Genomic DNA, 21507 nt, shown 5'->3' with positions numbered 1-21507 from the left:
CATCTGTAAGCCAGAAAACTTAACGATTAAGATGCTAGTGTTTGCCACAATAACTTGGACCAATGCAGACCATACCGAACAGCTTAAAGATCTGGGGGCTCAGCTGGCACAGTGCTGTCCACACAAGCACGAGGACCTGAGTTCTAGTCCTCAGAGCTCACTGGCTAGCCTTGTCCAAGTGTTGAGCTGTCCAAGAATTAGGCTGGGGAGTGACAGGAGGTATATGACATACATCCACAAAACATTAGGTAAGCTAACCTGGAAAAACTAAAAGTCTCTCTGGGAAAGGTTTTCAGGAAAGTGAAAAGCACCACAGAATGGAAGAAATTACCTGAAAAGGGCTTAGTATCCAGAACATATAAAAAACAACCAGGCTAATTTAAAGATATGTTCAGTCACTGAATACACAAATCAAAGTGAGACAGCACGCACAGCCACTACACAGCTACAGCAATGGCCACAGAGACACAGAAAGTAAGAGCTGTCCAACATGTAGAGCTGGGAACTGTACATTGCTGGTAGAAACATAAAATTCAGCTTCAGGACTTCACATGGCAAAGCCATCCAAAAGAGCTGAAGCACACTTAAATACTTGGTGGGCGTTAACAGCAGCATGATTTACAACCCCCGAAAGGTGGAAAAGACTGACACGCCCACCAGTGGACAGATGTGGACAGATGATTCACATACAGTGGAGGATCATTCAAGTACAAAAGCACTAAAACACGCCAGAACACACACCCTGAAGAGTATTTCCCATTCTTTTACCATTCCTAATAGAACTCTATTATTATTTTATTTTGTGTGTGAGTGCGTGTGTGCGTGTGTGTGTGTGTGTGTGTGTGTGTGTGTGTGTATGTGTGTGCGCGTGTGCATGGGGACCTGGATGTGCTAAAGCACGTGTGTGGAGGTCAGAGGACACTGTGTGGAGTGAGTGGGCTTTCTTATCCAGCCTTTACTTGTGGTTCAGAGACTTAGGTCGTCAACCACTTTATCTTTTCTGCTCTGTTCTTTGGGTTTTTGTTTGTTTGTTTGTTTGTTTTTTTAAGAGATTTCACTACGTAGCTCAGGCTGCTTTCAACTCTTGACCTCTCCCGCCTCAACCTGCACTCTGGGATTACAGCCATGTTCCACCACACTCCCTCTTGGAGACAAAAAGTAGACTAGTGGTTGCCAGGGTCAGAGCCAGAAGGAATCAGACAACACAAGAGAGACGATGCACATAACATGCTGAGTGTCAGTTACTTTTCTGAAGTTTAAAAATGTGAATTTGACTTAAATGAAAAAAATTAAAACCACCACCTGCCCCCCTCCCCAAAAAAAAGGAAGAAAAGAAAGGCAAACTCAGTCTAACAGACTTTCTCTGTATAGAAAGCAACTCTGTCAAAGTTGTGCTGTGAGCTGCGTACGGCCTTTCCACAACAGTACACTTGAAAGGCGGACAATGTGACCAACTGGGATGCGTGGCGCTTGAGCATGACCTTAGCAGACGACATCGTGCTGCAGTGTCACAAGGCTGGACATTCTAGAACCTGACCACTCACTCAATCGGTACAGTGAGGCTGCCACTGCGGTATTGCCATCAACAATGTAATCACTGAAACTTTTCAATGAACTCTGCCACGCCAACTACTTACCCTTTTAGAAGTATTTATTTTACGTGTTTGTGTGTGTGCCCACCTGTCTGAATGTGTACTACCTGTGTGCAGGTGCCCGTGGAGGCCAAAAGAGGACATAGCATCCCTTGGAACTGGGGTTACAGGTGCTAGGTTTAAGCCTCATGATATGGGTGCTGGACCGAATCCAGTTTTTCTGCAAGGGCAAATACTCTTTCCACTGAGCCATCTCTCCAGTCCCTAACTACTTATTTTTACCAATTTGTTTTAGAACCTAGAAACATCTATAAGAATATTAAGTCAGATAGTCATAAAAGTCAACAGTGAAAATTCAGTACAATATAATATTCTTGGGAAGTTAACATTCTAAAATCTCTAGTGATAATCTTTAAATAAATACAAGGAACAAGAATATGCTCTTGATTCAATCCTAAAGAAGCCTTCTTTTGATTTGGGAAAGGAGGTCAATTTCTTTGATTAAACATGCAAGCAGAGAAATCATCTCAACAATACTCAGGCTGAAATATGCTGAAATTATAATGCTGCCCATGAACTAGTACTAAGCGCAGCTGACACGTACCTCTGCACACAGGTGGAAATAGCAAAGAAGTATAGTTGCTTCAGAACACGTAATAACCAAAATGATAAACACCAGAAACAGGAAGCCAAACATGTAATACATCTGATGTGACCTGTAATCAAACATGTCAGGACACAATGATATAAATACTTTGACACAGTAAATGACATATTGCACTTTCTGTTTTGAAGTAGGGAGGTTTTTTCCCCACCTCAACAAATCAAGCAATGTAATTTTATGAATGGAGAGGGGGAAGATGCATCAGAGTTTAGCCTCCTATTCAGGTAGGCCCTGACCACTAATTAGGAAAATGTTAAAAGCCCGTTTACCTACCAGGGAGTCAGAAATGTTTGATAAAAACACACTAAAAAGACAGTCAAACTAGGGAAACCACACCAGCAGATAAGGCTTAGAACTCGGGAAAGTGCTGTGATAACTGGGAAAAGACACTCTGACCATGTATAACGCTCAAACGCACTCCAGCTTCATGCTCCCTCAGACCTTGGCTCAGTTCTCACACATGCCCATGACTAAGGCGATCACAGTACACTATCCCTCTCAAACACACTGCAGTAGCACTGCTTCACCATGTGTGCTGGCACCCACTTTTAATCTCACCACTCGGGAGGCAGAGACAGACCACCTCTGTGAGCTTAAGACCACCCTGGTCTACACAGCAAGTTCCAGGCTAGCCAGCACCACACCAAGAAGCACTATTTCAGCAAAGCCTTTCCTTTCCCATAGGAACAGGAAGCCGTGAGTGCAGGCTCTGGGTGACTGTATAGAACTTCCAGGTCACGGAGGTCTGGTCTCCTCCCATGAGCTCTCAGCTGCTTCTCTCTGCAGCAGCGCAGTGACTTAAGAAGTGACTTAAGACTTGGACTGATATAATCACTCAACCTCTACACCCCATTTTTCCTGTAAAATGAAGACAGAATCCTGAAAGTTACCTAAGAATTAACAAGAGAAGACATAGGCCCTTCAGTGAGCATTAGCTGTCACTACCCTACACTTCTCCCCATGGAAAGACCATCTTTAGTTTTGTTAGTTTGTTAGTTTGCTTACAGCTGTAAGCAGAGCCCCACGTCCCCTACAGCAGTAATGGGGCAGGAGGCTGTGCCGCAGCTTACCAGATGCTGTTCAGAATGAAGAAGAGCTGTATAAAGATGCAGCCGAAAGGCAGGATGCCCCCCATGATGATTCCAGGCAAGGGCTTTGTGTAGAACGACTGCTCAGGGATCTGACGAGGAATCTGATTGGTTCGAACTGGGTGTTCAATGGCCTTTTGCCAAAAGAGAAAAGAGAAGAAGTGGGGGGGGGGGGCAGATTTATCATTAAGTAGCTATTAAAATACTCTGCACATTTTATTTTTTATTTTTTGTCCTGGACTTTCTTTTATAGACCAGGCTGGCCTCGAGCTCAGAGATCCACCTGCCTCTGCCTCCCAGAGTGCTGGGATTACAGGTGTGTGCCAGCATTCCCTGCTACTAACCCCCTTAGTTTCTATATAAATACTACTGCACTGGACATTGAAAGTTTATTTCAGTTATCAAATTGAAATATATAATTAGAAGCAATGAACTGCCAGGAACACATACGTGGTCTGCCTTCCGGAACAGGCCAAAGCTTTTTCTAGCAGTTGTCTACTGACTAATAGCTTTACACAAAGCAAGAAACAGAAGACAGTATGGCATTTAATTACATACTTAATGAAATTTCATCAGTTTTTTTTTATACTGGAAAGTGGACAAAAATACCTTTACCCCTCCTTCCCCCAGTTCACTGGCTTACGAACACAAGGAGGAAATACTGGAAACAAACAAACAAACCAACCTAAGAAACCTTACGGCAGGCGTGGTGCTGCAAGCCTGTGCTGTAAGCATTCAGAGGAGGAAGTGGGAGATTAGGCTTGCTACAGAGACCCTGTCTTTAAAAACCTAACATTCCCAACATTGCTATTTCATGAACTTGTTCTTAAGCATAGATCTTAAGGGCAAGCTTACACCTTATGAAAATTTTATGGCATCTTTTAAGGCAGAATATACTGATTTCCTTAGCTGAGACCTACTGAGACCAGTTAGCACCGACGAACTTACATTCTTCTTAAAGCCAAAGTATGCACCAATAAATGTCAAAGGCACAGATATGCAGAACCAGAGGGCCAAGATGGCAACCAGAGTGCCAAAAGGAATGGCTGCTGAAGAGCCTTCTCCCCAGAGGATTAGATTCATTATAAAGAAGTCAGCAAACACAATCCTGAAATTCAAACAGAATCAAAAGCCAAATGACAAAGGGACAGTACTCTGTATACGTGTAACAACATTAGTGACTTAGGATGGAGGATAAAAAGGAGGGTAAGTCACAGGGCACACAGAATTTAAAACTTCACTACAAACACAAAATTGCTTTTTCAGCTGCTTTGTCCAATTTAAACTCTAACCAGCAGCTGATGAAAGTTGCCTTTCCACATATTTTCATCACAGTTAGAACTGTTGAAACTTGCATTTCTATGGACAACTGCAGTGAGCATCTGGCGCTTGCTGGCCCTGGCACCACTCTGCACTTGCTGGCTCGGCCCCCTGCTCGCTTCCCATTTGGGCTGCGTGTTTTCTGCAAAGTAGCTGTGCGTTATTTCTATACTCCAGCCACTCACTCCTCGCTGAGCACTGGGCTTCCTCTTGTGCTTTTACTGAATTTACACATCTAAACACATGCAGTTGGACGTCCGAGTACACCTCTCAATTAGCAATAATCGCACTTCAGATAAACGGCTCTTCCTATGATGCCACCACTGCTCCAAGTGTCCAAACACATCTTTTAGAACAAGGATGTTAATCATAAAAGGCATACCTTGCACTACTGTTCTGTGCTGGGGGATCGAACCTACAACCTCACATGCAATACTTAGCATATACAAGATGTGGGTTTGATCCCCAGGTTAGAAAAAAAGGCCCGAGCAGTCGCAGTAGGATGTATGCAGTCTTTAGAAATCTGAGGGCTGTGAGAGAGGGATAGGGGCTCGAGAGGGGTCCGCGCTGGATAGGGCAGTGGCTGAAAGGAAGACACTAACATGGTCTCCAGATTTGAAACTGGGACTGTCACTGAAAATTTCAGTAAAGCAATGGGAAAAGTACCAATGACATGAGTTTACACTGCATGCAAATGTGTGCAGAGCAAATGAGAAGAGGAGTGCAGACTGTTTCTCAAGGCACTTTAGCCGGGGATGGAAAAGAAATACTGGGAGATACTCACGGGAAACTGTTTAGGAGCTAGGACAGCTAAGCATATTTCTGGGAATCAGAGTAAAACACAGAGCACAGCAAAGGGAACAACCGGGGATGTCAGAGGCTCAGGGGATGACTGAAAGGCAAGATCCTGAAGGAAGGTGACAGGCAGCCTTGGTAAGCAGGTCACGGCCTACGGTGTGGCTTGAGAAAAGCGGACAAATCGGAGCAAAACACAATCGGCCAAGAGGCACATGGCCTCCAGATGCTCTCAATGGAGGCCTATGACAATGCTGGCTATGGTCACTCTTCTGCTTACGGCCGCCAGTGACCAGCCTTGACTGTGAGCACTCCTCACTGCTGCTGCTTCTACAGGGGCCAGTTCCTGTCCTCCAGAAATGTGAAGGCTCTGGAGGGCACCAGATGAGCTCAGAAGCACTTCCTCAGAAAGCCAGGGTTGTTTTGATGCATGCTATTTGTTACGTTTTGGGACATCTCACTCTACTACATAAGGAACACACCACAATACTGGTGTCACGTCTAATGAAACCCACACCAGCTTGCCTAGGCTTCCTTCAGGGAGAAAGGCTCCCTGGGGTCAGGTCAAAAGCTTTCATGCAACCCTGTATGGCAACATGTCAGATCAACTGCTGAAGACTTGAAGACAGAAAGACTTTGTCCAGGGAGGTGCTAGCTAGCCCTTTCTTCCTCACACACTACAAAAACTTATATGAAAGCAAATGTTTCTAGTATCTTCAGCTAATTTTCCAATATAAGGTACATGGTGTCATTTAGCACATTTTACTAAATTTGTGTTATCCCTTTTCAAAAAATAAATCTTTTCTTAGGTATCTGAGATGTAAGGGACTGAAAAGGTTGGGGGAGTAAGAGATGATCATTAAGAATTACTGAAAAATTCACTTACCCAGGACAGAGAAATGATGTCAATAGAACATTTGTTTTCCATTTCTCGCCCCCAAAGGCTAAGGAAGAAAACAGAAGTATAAGCACAGATTTTTCTTTTCTTTTCTTTTCTTTTTTCTTTTTTTTGGTTTTCGAGACAGGGTTTCTCTGTGTATCCCTGGATGTCCTGGACTCGTTTTGTAGAGCAGGTTGGCGTCGAACTCACAGCGATCCACCTGCCTCTGCCTCCCGAGTGCTAGGATTAAAGGCGTGCACCACCACTGCCCGGCACACAGATTTTTTAAAAAGCAAACCAAGTATTCACAACCCGAATGTTTGTCAGGCAGCATAAGCGGCTCCCCAGGAAGTGCCCTTCCCACGTGCCCTATGGTGCTTGTTAATAAATGGCCACAGTATTAACAGCTAAGCCACCCAGACCTGGCCTTATGTACCGACACCTCAAAAGCAAACAAACCCCTTAAGCCCTATGTCAACATCAGTGAACATGCCTAGGTGTGGTCAGGGTCAGAATCTGTTAATAACCCTCAGCCTGACTTGTAACAGACTTAAAGTCCCACAGGATGTGTGCATCCTCAGGGCTCACCAGCTCTGTGCTTTCTAGCTGGGGTGGAAAGCCAAGTGCCTAACATCAGGAAACAAAGAGAAAAAGGGCTACGGCTTTCTGACAGAACAAATTTGCTTAGACAATTTTTACTTTCCCTTGCTCCTCTCTATTTTTTTCTTCTACTTAAAAATTATCAACTCATAAGCTGGAGAGCTGGCTCAGAGGTTAAGAGCACTGTCTGCTCTTCTAGAGGTCCTGAGTTCAATTCCCAGCGACCATATGGTGGCTCACAGCCATCTTTAGTGAGATCTGGTGCCCTCTTCTGGCCTACAGTTGTACATGGAGGCAAAACATTGTATACACAATAAATAACTTAAAAAAAATAAATAAAAATAAAATTGTCCTGTGTCCCTCAGTAAAGAGTACAACACAACAGTAAGAACAGCTTGGGAAGTGACCCTGGGCCCCACCCACGCTACCCCACACGTATAAACAGGGGTCAAGTCTAGCGGATAATCCTACTTCCGTGTCTCACCGAGGGGCACTCCTCAGCAGGGCCAGCTGCCATTCTGACCCACTCAGTCCTGAGCCACCAACCACACCTGGGGCTCTAACCCTCTGCCCCCTCACTCTGTTTTACTTCTGAGGAGTAAGAGCAGAAGAGACGGTGACTAATGGCACAACAAAGGTTACTTCCTTCAGGGCTCCCCAGTGACCTCGCTCTTCACTTTATGAATGTGAAACTGGGAGGAGACAGCAGACAAGCAGCATCACAGCTTATGCTACTGTCTAAGCATTTGAGGGAATCTACAAGTCACCATGTGACAGAGGCCACTATTCATGCTCTTAACTAGAAACCTGTGTGACACCGGCCCAGGCGGGGCCCATCTGCTCCATCCCGCCCAGGTTCAGAACCACAAAGCCGACAGACTCAAGTCTAGTCACTGTGACTTTTACTTACATTTGTAGAATCTGGCAGCAACATAGCCAGCAGGTGTGCCCAGTAGCACCCACAAGACCACAGCACATGTCATCAGGGCTCCTCGATTGGCAGGGGACAAGAATCCCAGACAAGCAAAAACTAAGAAGCAATCAACCACAGTGTGATTATTACTCCTCTACTTCCTTTGTTGTGAAATGGTAGAATACTTTTGCTTTTATATAAAACGAAAAACAAAAACAAACTCAGGGAAAATACATACAGTCCTATGCAGCTATGCCAGACCTTAGCAATGAACATACTGCACAAAGATGGTCCTACACAAAGTAAACTGCACTGGGGAGTTTACTTCCCGATGAAATGCCAGAGCAGAGCTCTATTCTCAACGGCTAACTCTGGCGGGGTCCTTTGACTCTCTGGTGGCATCATGCTAAGCCTCTGCTTACTCAGACGTTTTAGGACGCCTTCTCCGGGCTTCCTGCTTTAGTCTAATCTTACAAACACTAGCCCTGATATCAAAGCTGTTATCTCTCTGGTTGTTATCACATTAAAATAACAGTGAGCTGGGTGTGGTGGCGCACGCCTTTAATCCTGGCATTTGGGAGGCAGAGGCAGGCTGATCTCTGTGAGTTCCAGGCCAGCCTGATCTACAAAGTGAGTTCCAGGGCAGCCAGGGCTATACAGAGACCCTGTCTTGAAAAACAAACAAACAACAAGAAGCACTTGGTTTTCCAAAAAAGCCTAGCAATCTGAGTGTAAAGCCTAAAGGCATGTACTGTGGCTTTCAAACTCACTCAGATACCAGCATTTAGAAATGAGCTATTCCCATAAAACTATGCAAATAATTTTACTAACAGAAAATGGCTGTTCATGGTGGCTCACACTCTAGCCACCACTAGGAGCAGGAACAGGGAAACTACTATGAGTTTTAAGGCCGGTCTGATCTACATACTGAGATTTCTGGCCAGTCCAGGATACAAAGTGACTGCCTGCCTCAAAAAGTAAAGCTAAACAAAAGATGACACACACTTTTACATATTTGACCTGTAACCAAACAAGACCGTATGTTCCCTGGCAAAACTTTAAAAGATCATCTGTCAATTCTTTCAGTAATGACATTTGTTGTTTTCACCAGTAGCTGGACCCAGCAAAAAATCACGGTGCAGAAAAGTCTATTCATGAATAGTTTCTGTTATAGAGAAGAACAGGAGGAGAAAGTGGAATCACTGCAGCCCCAGGGGGGAGTCTCAGCCCACACTACATGTACCCAGTCCCGCTAAACTTGCTCACCGAGCCCCTGCCACAGGTCTGGACACTGCTAGAAAGAGCAGCCGTCCTCCACCACACAGCTCCCTGGCTCACCTTTAGCTCCTTGTCCTTTCTACAACATGGGCTCTTAGCTGACTGCCCCTCCCTCTGGAGTTGCATGCAGCAGCCAAACTGAGTGGCCCTGCCTCCAGATGGGGCTCTAAGGACCTGAAGATCTGCAGCCCAGTTCCATCAAGACAAAGGCTTGGGCTGGAGAGACGGCTCAGAGGTTAAGAGCACTGTCACGAGTTCAATTCCCAGCAACTACATGGTGGCTCACAACCATCTATAGTGAGATCTGATGCCCTCTTCTGGTGTGCATGTGTACATGCAGGCAGAACATTATATGCTTAATAAATAAATCTTAAAAAAAAAAAAAAAAAAAGACAAAGGCTTGCTCTTTCGGGTGCTGCAGGAAGGGAGCCGTCCAGTCACCTTCTGGACGCATCTAACCTGCCTCAAAAGGGCTGAGCTTAGCACAGCGACTCAGCACAGGGAAACTCATTTCCAAACATCATCCAGAAGAAGTGTTTTCTTCTTAATCTTCATTTACAACTTACACAGGGTCACAAAAGTCATAATTAAGATCTGTGTCCCGGATCCTAGAAAGACCGACAGCAGCATGCCCTTCCTTGGTGGGCGGAAAATATCCCCATGAACTAGCTTCCAGCCAAACTCTTCCTGGGCGTCCTCCTACAGAAAGGAAAAACTCAGTTCAACATATCACATGGCCACGTTTCTGTTTATTAACCATTGAGTAGGCTGCTATTCACTTTTTCAGACTTATGTTAACCTGAGCATGGAGTCCTAAGGAGCTTTCTAGGGTGTTTCTAGAGCGATGTTATGTACTGAGGTCCACAGTCGTTGGGAAGCTGCCGCACACCCTGTGAGATGTGCAGCACTGCCAAGGAAAAGAGGACGAGGACACCTGTGAGCATGAGCTACCTGACCGCGGCGCCACACCCAGCTGTGAACATGCCTGTCCTGCCCGTCTCACACACAGGGGCTGAGTCAGCAGCTCTACTGGGTTGCTCTGACCGACACGTGACAGAGCTATCAAATCCTCACCCTCCTGTCTGCTCTAGTACATGAAACTCCACCTCCCACTGCTCAGCCTCCAAGCCTCAAGTCCTCCTTCTGCCATGCTTCAACATGACACAACGCGCCCACAGAAGCCGCGCCTCCACCATGGCACGTCTTGGCCCTAGGCCTGCTTCCGCTCTTGACCCACTTAGACGACCCTTCTGACCAGCTGGGTGGCAGGGACAGAACCCTGGGTCCCTCATGGCCCCCTCTGGAGTCTGTGCTCTTCAGAGCTGACTAATCAGCCAGCTCACCCACTTCCTGAAGGCTTCCTGGGTGCACCTGTTACTTCTATCTCCACCCACTTCCTAAACACCTCCTAGATGCTTCTGTCACTTCCGTCACTTCCTTCTATCTGGGGAGATCTGTTAACTTCCTCTGGACTGGTCTCTGCCTTTCCAACCTCACCCTGTGCCACACAATTCTCCACATTCAACGCCATGTTCCTAAAGTACAAAACAGCCACACCCCTGCTGTTTCTCGATGACCTTTCTTCCCTAGCTATGCACAGCTTCCCAGTCCTTCAGAATCTGCCGCTGCTGGCTACTTGGGCCATTGCTCCCAGACAGTGCCTCCAGGCACATCTGAACTCCCTCACAAGCTCCCGCTTACACCACTTAGCCTTTTAAGTCATGAACAACACTACTGCTAATACATCATTTCCGCTTTCTGGTAAATGTAAATGGACGTACATCTAAAATGTTTGAGGTAATTATGCAGGTATGACTCCAGCTTACAGTAACAGAAATGACTGAGCAATGTCCTTTGTACAGACTACCTGCCATGTACTTTGGAATTAGCACCTCCAGGCCATTAAAAGGAGTGCAAAGCTGAAGCATTACTGAACATATATGGTCCCTTAAGGGATTAAATAAAATTCTATCTGGGGTTGGTTTAATAAAAACCGGAGGGGGCGAGGGGGAGTCAGAATCTGCACATCAGTCCTGGCTAAGCACAAGCTGACAGCTGCTGGGGAGCACGTTTGCAGATCTCTTTGTGATGCCTGTTTAAAACCTAAGAGGCTGAGACGTTCATGCACCTCTTTTCAGCTAAGCTAGTGCTAAATAAAGAACTACTTCAGGTCGCTTTCTATTTACTGAACAGATACTTTAAAAACTAAGTATGTGGTGGCACAGACCTCAAAACCCAGCTGGAGAGATGGCTCAGCGGTTAAGAGCACTGACTACTCTTCCAAAGGACCAGGGCTCAATTCCCAGCACCCACACGGCAGCTCACAACTGTGTGTAACTCCAAGACCTGATACCCTCACACAGACATACATGCAGGCAAAACACCAATGCACATACAATAAAAGTAAATAAAATATTAAAAAAAAAAAAGAAAAAAACAAAACAAAACCACCAATAAAATTCATTGTGCTCAGGTTAATCCCATAAATGAAATGCTGGGTCTGGGTATTCACGACCTGATGGAGGACGAGGCTTGTCTGAGCACCTTCCACACAGTGCTGAGCTGCATCCTCACTGGCATCCCAAGTGTGCGTGCTCTCTCAGTCGCCCCAAACTGGCGGCAGAGGTAGCCGAACAAACAACGCTGTACTGTGCGTTTTCCGTATTGTGAATGATTGGATTTTCTAGTTAAAGGGTAATTTTACTAGCAGTGTGTGCCCATGTGGAGGTCAGAGGACACTTTCAGGAGTGCTCCTCTCCTGCCATGGTGGGTTCTGCAGCTTGACCTTGGTATGTTAGGCTTGCACACCAAGCACTCTGCCAGATGAGCTTTCTCACAGGCCCATCCAATGTTTTGTTATGGATTCATATTTTTTTGTGTCCTTTGCCCAGTTACTTCTTTCCAGATGAATACTTATTTTATCCTAATATGATTCATCAAATAATCTGTTTTGTCCATGTTCATATCCTTTAAAAAATAATTTATGTGATTTTATTTTATGTACATTGGTATGAGGTTGTCAGATCCACTGGAACTGGACCTACAGACAGTTGTGAGCTGCCATGTGGGTGCTGGGAAATGAGCATGGGTCCCCTGGAAGAACAGCCAGTGTTCTTAACCACCGAGCCACCTCTCCAGCCCCATGCTCATATCCTTTACGCCTGTATTTTAGGCTTGCCCTACACAAGGTGTTTCCTTGCCAGCTCCTCCTTCATTCTCTCTGAATTGTTTCCATTTACTTACAGTGTGCTAAGTTATCCCTAAAAAAACTGATTCAGTGTATATATATTTGTGGAAAGTGTTTTTGTTCATTGGACAAAAGTGTCTCTAAGTTCAAACAAACATAGACTTCATTCTATTTATTCGTCTGGCAATTACTTTACCTATGGATTTTCTGCTTTCCTGTCCTAGAGATTTTTTAGCTCTATTTTTTCATATTTTCACACTCTGCAACTACAGCCCGCACACGTGAGCCCCTGCGGTGCTGTCTGCACTCACCGTCGAGTCCATCTGGTTGTACCTGGCAATGTCTTTATGCAGTGTGCGCAGCATAATCATCGCCACCATTCCAGACAGGAAGAGGACAATCACCAAGGAGTTCATTATGCTGCGGGAAGAAGCACATTACGATGGGACTGCAGGTCAGTTAAAGAACAGCGGCAAAAACTGGTCACTGAGTAACATTAAAACAGCTCAGCCGGGGCCACGCAGTGCTGGCCACAGCTTTAACCCCAGCACCGTGTCACGCATGAGTCACTGTGTGACATGAGACACTGTGCTCAGATTCATTATTATTATTTAGATGCACGTGTGGTGTTGCAGATTGATTCCTGGGCCACCCCAGGCAAGTCCTTTTTCCACTAAACTACAGATCCATAGCCCCTATAGGTTTTTTGCTGTTGTTGTTTTTGGTTTTTCCTCTGTGTAGCCTTGACTGTCCTGGAACTTGCTTTGTAGACCAGGCTGGCCTCAAACTCACAGCGATCTGCCTGCCTCTGTCTCCCGAGTGCTGGGATTAAAGGTGTGCGCCACTACAGGCAGCTCACCTCCAGTTTTATAGTCTAGAACCAGAACGATCTACATTATTAAAGCTACTGTTTTCAAGTCATTGCAATATATACATCAAGGCAACAAAGGACTGGCTTGGACCACAAGAAACTTACTGATGGGCAAATTTACTCAGTAAATTAGTGAATGTCAAAAAGTCTGCAAGTAGGAGAAAGCGAGAGATGGCACAGTGACCCAGCTTCTAGGCAGAGGTCCTGAGGCGTGCTCTGCAGAGAACACAGCTTCAACAGCAGCAGCTTTCCTGAGCACTCTGACCCACCAGCCAGGAACAGCCTCAGAAGCTCCACCCCTCATCTCTAATCCTGTCATCATTCCACTCCCATAAGCTAAGCATTTCCAGATTAGGAAACAAACTTAGAAATAGACGGCCTGCCTAAATAACTCATGGCTTAAGTAGTGGTTCTCAACCTGTGGGTCGTGACCTCTCTGGCAAGCCTAAAAATAACACTGCGCGCTCGCGCGCGCTCTCGCTCGCGCTCTCTCTCGCGCTCTCTCTCTCTCTCTCACTTTTAGGATTTATTTATTTATTTATTTATTTATTTATTATGTACACAGTGTTTCACCTGCATGCCAGAAGAGGGCACCAAATTTCAGACTAGATGGTTGTGAGCCACCATGTGGGTGCTGGGAATTGAACTCACGCCCTTTGGAAGAACAGCCAGTGCTCTTAACCTCTGAGCCATCTCTCCAGCCCCCCATTAATCTTAATCATAGTAGCAAGTTACAGTTATGAAATAGCAACAAAAATAGTTTTATGCTTGGGGGTCACCATAACAGAAGGAACTGTATTAAAGGAACACCGCATTATGGAGGCTTTCAACTCTAGTCCAGAGTAAGGACCACACTCAACAGTTAGAGAGGAGAGTGGGTGCTCACAGAACAAGGGGCAGAACAAGCAGGCGGCCAAAGGCAAGCGGAGTACTCTTACCTAAACCACTGGATGTGGGTATGAGGCATGGACTCCAAAATGTAGTCCCATCTAGACGCCCATCTGATGTTTTTCTGCTCCTGGGGGGGGGGGGGAAGACAGACACTCTGGGCATCTTCTGACAAAGCACACCAAGAGCCTGAGCATCTTCTGCGGCAGCCCACTCGCCTCCTCAGTCAGCACCTCTAACTTTAACATCAGTACCCAAGTGAGAATGAGGCAGGGTTAGGGGTATTCGAGTCTACCAAGTGCAAATCAGAATGAAACTAAGCAGTAAATTAAAACCAAACGCAGACTCCCGAGCAGGAGCTCCAGCAGCGCCTGCATGTTCCTGTCTTGGGAAGCTCTAAGTCACAGTTAGTACAAGTGGACTGTCAATGCCAATTTTAGAGCTGCATCTCTTGAGAAAATAACCAAACAGAATGAGTTCTTCTTTACCCTGCACCTATGGGATGACTAATCCAAGTACAATAAACATGTGGTAAATGCCACTCACACTGGGGCCTTACCCACAGAGAGACACACTGTTTATTGTGCTGGCCTTGAAAATGCAATAGTACACACACGGACATTAAACAATATTAGCTACTCAAGATAAGAAGCTAAAGGCAGAGATGGAGCGCTGCCCTACACTTTTCGGCAGTCACTTTTTCTTTCCTAAGCAACTTCTCCACTGACAAAAAAACAAAAGACAACCAAAAAGAAACAAACAAAAAAACCATTTTTCAATACCGTAAGGAAGCCTCTCAACATGAAGCTCTCCACTTAACCTGGTGCCCTCATGCTGACCGCAAGGGTGACGGTGCCCACAGGCTTCTGACACAGCTCACCTCTCATACTGCCTCTACGCCTGTTTCCTGCAGCCGGCCTTGTAAGCACCTCTCAGCTGTGACACACACTAAGCACAATTCCCCAGTTGCCCGCCTCTTTCCTTTTAAACTTAAACTTTGGAATGATTATGTCATTTGGTGCACTGACAAGCTACTCAAAGAAGCAGCTCATTAAAAAACTCATCAAAACTTGACAGGTTCTGACTGTTAGTATTTTTAATTAGGTTAAGTGGTGCATGTTTAAAACCAATTTCTGAATTATACTGAAGATTAAAAACAAACTCACCTCAAAACTAATAGAATAAGTATAGGCAATTTTGATCTCCCCAGAAGCCTTGTTACTTATATCCATGGGGGGTCCGGAGCAGTCTGGTTTTTCTATATGGGTATGTTTGAAGCTGCGGGAATAAACATTTTGGCAAGATAATGATAAAGTTCAGTTTAGAAAGTGAGGTAAAGACAGGTCACAAATGTTCTCTGTATTTCACAATGCAGCTAACTACTGAAGATGACATTCATATCACATCATTAAACTTGTCTCAAATTTGACTATTTGTATGTGTGCGCGTGCGCGAGCAGGCTGTATGGTGTGCATGTGTGTGAGAGAACAAGTGTGCCGTGCCATGTTTGTGTGTGGAAACTGAGGGACACTTTTGAGCAGTCTGGCCTCTCCTTCCACTTGGAGGATCAGGAGCTTGAACTCAAGTGATTAGGTTTGTCTGAAAAACACATTTACAACTGAACCATCCCACTTCATATCTACCTCACAGAAACAATGCACTTAATTACATATACAATTATAAGCAAAAAATCTGAGCATGCATTTAAAAGAACCCTGAACTGCACTCCTTCTGTAAGGTGGGTCTTGCCGTGCTCTTATGTCGGCCCTGATGTGATTCACTTGTCTCTCCCGCCTCAGCTCTGTGCTGGACTACAGGCACAGCCATTGCACCTAGTAAGCAGAGTCCACAGGGGGAGTTTAAATTAACTGCCAATTTAGTACGTCATGTTATCTCTTTACAGCTAATAATGTGAAAACATGGCTAATTCAATGGCAAGAAAAGTCATAGAAAAATACAGCCCACAACTAAAACAGGTTCTTTCTTTTTTGAGACAGGGTTTCTCTGTGTAGCCCTGGAACTCAGAGAGATCTGTCTGCCTCTGCTTCCTGAGTGCTGAGAAAGGCATGCACCACAATACCTGGCTTCAGGTACCTTCAAGCTGACACCTGAACAACACTGAAAACTCCCTTGCAAAGGCTGGCATGGAGACTTTCAACATGGGCCTCTAAGCAGAGAAGCCACCTGCCACTTAAAAAATGCTCTTCCCACTCCAAAGGAGACACTGTACTGGGCCAACCACTCAGTGCTACAACATACCAAAAGGCTGTGAAAACTCTTGAATGAAAAACAACTATTAAAAAAAGCCTCAGAAATAACAAAGAACAAGCTACTTGATCTTAAAATACTTATTTTTTGGATCTAAGTTTCATTTATATTTGTTTATTGGGAGTTGTTGAGGTACATGAGCTCACTGTTTAGGCCAGGCTAGCCTGACGCTCACAGTGTAACCTAGGCTGGCCTCAGCCTCCCCGCCCACCTGCAGTAGTTTTTGGTTGTTCTGTTTTTAGCCTACGGGTATATTTACCTTCTGGGTTCAAGTTTAGCAGCCACTAATCTTGCTCCCATGGACCCAGTCTCAACAACATGATAATGTATTTTGATGTCAACATGATTGAAGATGTAGAAAGTATCTCTTTCATGGAATTCTGACTGTGAAACAGAACTTAAAGTTAAAGACAGAACACTGGCTATGGGAGAGACAAGCACAGCATTTCACAAATGACTACAGTAACAAACAGACACTTAAGTTCAGACCGCATCTTAGTCCTGCCTCATTACAATGCTCAGGTTGCCAGCTTGCAGTCCTCATAAGCCAAAGTTAACTGGAGAAAGTACATGATGCTAAGGTTTTCATTTTTATATAAAACTAATAAATATTTGATTAGAAGATCAGGTAACTAATATTTTCTAGCTTTTACTCAAAATACTTTAAAAATTATATGAATATGCTAGACTATCCACACATAAGCAAATCTCTTCTCTAAAAACATGTAAAACTGCTTAGCTTTACATCCAATAACCTAAGCCACTCAAGTGCCTTTGCTCAACTTTTACAAGTGGATTAATCAATACAGTAAGAATATGCTAACTTAGTAGATCATATCCAGGTTGCCTGAGTATATGGAAACCATATATTCCCAATATTGGTAATAACAAAACAATATAGAATTAGAGACTATTACGTATTGATCTTAAGAATTCCGTATTAGGGCCTCTGCTCTAAGTGCTCCACTTCCATCATAACAGCAGGGCTTCAAAGACAAGGAGGCTTATGAAAGGTGCGCTCTCCAGCTTCCGCAATACAAATCCACGACTTACAGAGAAGCCCTTCTGCCGCCCCACTATCTACGTGGGTTCTTTTCTTCCCCCTCTTTCTTGTTTTGTGTTTTGAGACAGGGTCTCTCTGTGTAGCCCTGGCTGTCCTGGAACTTACTCTGTAGACCAGGCTGGGCTCAAACTCAGAGATCCACCTGCCTCTGCCTCCCGAGTTCTGTGATTAAAGGCGTGCACAAGCACTGTCTGACCGGTGTCTACTTGCTTATAATGCATAAGACTTATGCATTCATATTCTTCCCGCAGAGCTCCTCCTACTCTTAGGCTTTTTTCCTTATCTGTTTTCTCAAAAAACAAAAATACAAAAAACAAAAACCAAACATTTTTGACAAATGTTTAATTCATAAAATGCATGTAACTTTTTAAAACAATTGCAGTTCTATTGTATGCGTGGGCACATGTGTGGAGGTCAGAGGGCAGCTTTGGGGAGTCAGCTATCTTTTTCTCCGTAGGGGTCCTGGGAATTGAACTCAGGTTGTCATGCACCTTTACCTACCAAGGCATCTATTGGCCCTCAATCTAACTTTTTTTTTAATTAAAAAAACTTTGTAAGAATATAAAAGATTTATTTTTAGTATGGGCGTGGTGATGCACACCTTTAATCCCAGCACCCAGGAGGCAGATAGAAACGGATCTCTGAGTTTGAGACCAGCCTGATCTACATAGCAAATTCTAGGACTGCTAGGGCTACATGGTTGAGACCCTGTCTCCAAAACTGCAATTTTTTTTTTTTTTTAAACTATCTGCATGGTGTATGTGTGTGTGGGATATGCACATGTGAGCCCAGGTGCTTGTGACAGCAACAAGCACAGGATTCTCCTGAGCTGGAGGGCTGTAAACCAGCTGGGAACTGAAGTTGTGTTTCCTGCAAAGGCAGTATATAAAGTTAAGTAAGCCCTGAGCCACGGCCTCAGCCCTTGAAATAAATACATCTTAGTACTACAGGCATACATGTGTCTTGAGTGCCAGAGGGCATCAGGTCTCCTGGGACGGGAGTGCTAGGCTTCTCTGGGCTAGCGGACATGGTGCTGAGACTCAAACTCAGGCCTTTCCCTCTTGCTCTCAAGAGTGCACATGAACACCCCTCCAGCCCCAGCGTAAGGTGTAATGGAGTTAGAGCAAAGGCTTAGCCCTTAACACAGAACTTATTATAGGAGACTGTAAATGCTGAAATGAACCCGCATTTTCATTCCAGAGTTAAATTTAAGATCTAAGTAATGTCCTTGAGAACATCTGACTGTATTCACTCTAGGCAGAGACCAAATTCTCCTCCAGAGCAGTGCAGGCGACCACAGACTTACACTGATGACACAGGCGTCTTTGGCATGGCCTTTGTCTGTAATGTAGCAGCCAATAGGAAATCCAGGGTTACAGAACCTCTGACCATCTTCCACATCATAGCACCACGTCACGGGCATGTTATCCACAATCCTGTGCACAGAAGTAAAAGTCAGGTCAGGAGGGCCTAGGAACAGCGCGAAGAACAACTGCTCAAGCCAGCGTCACCAACTTACAACCTGCAAACACCTCTCAATGACATCCATGGCACACTGCTTAAGAACAAAGTCTGTAGAGGCTTTGAAACTACAAACGCACGTAAAAAAGGAGTTTTAGAAACTAGCCCACTTCAGCTGTGAATTTAATGACATCATCTAGGCACCTGAGTATAACTGTTACCCTGAGCAGAGCCCTTGAAGCTTGAAATAGGTGCAAAGCCAAGTATCTGGTTCCCGAGGAGCTTTTTATGCAGATATAAATGACACCTATTACACTAACGCAATAGAAAGGCAAAGAATACAACTGCAAAATGGGCTCTAACTAAAGGATGAGGAAAAAAGGTGCAAATTGCAGTATTTTTCTGCTAAAACGTATAAATCCCAGTGATTTATAAAAAGAAACATTGCTCTAAAGCAAGAGAATCAAATCTTTCCAAGTTTATAGTGAAAAAGCCGTAAAAGAATAACGAACTTCTGTAGCTACACCACAGCCTGAGCGCTGTGAGGCTACAGCACAGCCTGAGCGCTGTGAGGCTACACCACAGCCTGAGCGCTGTGAGGCTACACCACAGCCTGAGCGCTGTGAGGCTACACCACAGCCTGAGCGCTGTGAGGCTACAGCACAGCCTGAGCGCTGTGAGGCTACAGCACAGCCTGAGCGCTGTGAGGCTACACCACAGCCTGAGCGCTGTGAGGCTACAGCACAGCCTGAGCGCTGTGAGGCTACAGCACAGCCTGAGCGCTGTGAGGCTACACCACAGCCTGAGCGTTGTGAGGCTACACCACAGCCTGAGCGCTGTGAGGCTACACCACAGCCTGAGCGCTGTGAGGCTACACCACAGCCTGAGCGCTGTGAGGCTACAGCACAGCCTGAGCGCTGTGAGGCTACAGCACAGCCTGAGCGCTGTGAGGCTACACCACAGCCTGAGCGCTGTGAGGCTACACCACAGCCTGAGCGCTGTGAGGCTACACCACAGCCTGAGCGCTGTGAGGCTACAGCACAGCCTGAGCGCTGTGAGGCTACAGCACAGCCTGAGCGCTGTGAGGCTACACCACAGCCTGAGCGCTGTGAGGCTACAGCACAGCCTGAGCGCTGTGAGGCTACAGCACAGCCTGAGCGCTGTGAGGCTACACCACAGCCTGAGCGCTGTGAGGCTACACCACAGCCTGAGCGCTGTGAGGCTACACCACAGCCTGAGCGCTGTGAGGCTACACCACAGCCTGAGCGCGTGCTCCCCTATGCTTACAACACTGCAGGATACAAAATAAAGAATTAGCCAAACTATACTAGCTGTATTACAGTCACAGACTACACTCCAGGGCATGTTTTATTTTTTAATTAATGTGTGCCCTAGGAAGTAAAATTATGACTCTATATTCACCCAAGGTGTGTGTTAATGACCTAATAAAACATGTCTTGTCATATTTAAGTGCTACTTAATAGCACTCCATGTACCAAATTTTAGAATCACCTATACCATTAAGCTGTTTACTATTATACCCAAAAGATTATAACATTATAAAATATTAGAAACATAAAACAATGCTATATAAATAATTCAAGAGCTTTGTGGGAAGCTAAATAATCAGTCAGCTGCTTTAGACAGAATGAAGCATAACCAGTGAGTGCACACAGGCAACATAAACTGTCGTTACGCTAGCCAGCTAGAAAGAAAATGCTACATAAAAGTTAGAGTGCTTACAAAAAAATCAAGGGCGCTTGTTGCAATAAGGAAGTTGGGGCAATTGTGGTTTTAAAAAGAAACATTTTACTTATTTGTAATTTACTTAATGCCTTGATGTTAATAGCTATCTCAAGTATTAGGATGTATTAAACAGGAACAGAAACCGCTTGAAATAAATCTAAGAAAATTTAGAGGCTATCACTTAAATTTCAACCCTATTTCCAATTCACCGCAATGCGAGAGTGTGGAAGAAGAGTCCAAGTGGGGTGGCCAGCCCCACCCTTGCAGCGTAGAGAAGCTTCCTCCCTCTACATCCCAGGGCCTCAGCGCAGAAACAGCCACCAATACAGCTTTATTATCAAGAACTTACGTGCCCGATAATTCAGTTATAAAAGTTTCTGATGAGACCAAAGTTGCGGCAAAAAGGAATGAAACTTGGCAATGAAGTTGTGCTGTGTGGTTTTAACACAGCAGACTTAGCATTAACTGCAGTCTACAGGGTCTATGGAATTGATCACTGAGTATTAAGGCAACTAGCTAAGTATGATTACATTTAAAAGACATCGTCAAGGGCTGTGGGTGTAGCTCAGTACAGTGCTTGCTCAGCATGAGTAAGACCCTATATCTGGTCTCCAGCAATACACACGCCTGCACAACGACCCCCTCCTCTCTCTCTCTCCCCGCTCCCTCCTCTCCCCCCTCCCCCTCTCTCCCCCTCCCCCTCCCTCCTTCCCCTCCCTCCCCCTCCCCCTCTCTCCCCCTCCTTCCCCCTCCCTCCTTCCCCTCCCTCCCCCCTCCCCTCTCTCCTCCCCCTCCCCCTCCCCGTCCCTTCTTCCCCTCTCTCCTCCCCCTCCCCCTCTCTCCCCCTCCCCCTCCCTCCTTCCCCTCCCTCCCCCTCCCTCTCTCCCCCTCCC

General features: G+C 45.4%; 2 protein-coding genes across 2 annotated transcripts in view; both read right to left on the bottom strand.

The window, feature by feature from the left end:
• Pcca (propionyl-CoA carboxylase subunit alpha) overlaps window positions 1-21507 on the bottom strand; it is an 842751-nt gene that overhangs the window by 659375 nt on the left and 161869 nt on the right. The window lies entirely within an intron of this gene.
• Tm9sf2 (transmembrane 9 superfamily member 2) overlaps window positions 1-21507 on the bottom strand; it is a 49415-nt gene that overhangs the window by 5567 nt on the left and 22341 nt on the right. The window contains exons 5-15 of the mRNA XM_051160993.1: window positions 18714-18843; window positions 16604-16728; window positions 15243-15354; window positions 14127-14206; window positions 12629-12737; window positions 9697-9829; window positions 7850-7969; window positions 6346-6403; window positions 4293-4452; window positions 3327-3478; window positions 2197-2308 (exon numbers count right to left, since the gene is read on the bottom strand). Coding sequence (XP_051016950.1) covers window positions 2197-2308; window positions 3327-3478; window positions 4293-4452; window positions 6346-6403; window positions 7850-7969; window positions 9697-9829; window positions 12629-12737; window positions 14127-14206; window positions 15243-15354; window positions 16604-16728; window positions 18714-18843 — 1291 coding nt within the window. The remainder of the gene's footprint in view (window positions 1-2196; window positions 2309-3326; window positions 3479-4292; window positions 4453-6345; window positions 6404-7849; window positions 7970-9696; window positions 9830-12628; window positions 12738-14126; window positions 14207-15242; window positions 15355-16603; window positions 16729-18713; window positions 18844-21507) is intronic.

This window comes from Acomys russatus, chromosome 18 (genome assembly GCF_903995435.1).
Source record: "Acomys russatus chromosome 18, mAcoRus1.1, whole genome shotgun sequence".
Classification (NCBI taxonomy): domain Eukaryota; kingdom Metazoa; phylum Chordata; class Mammalia; order Rodentia; family Muridae; genus Acomys; species Acomys russatus.
This window is presented reverse-complemented; position numbering and strand designations above follow the sequence as displayed.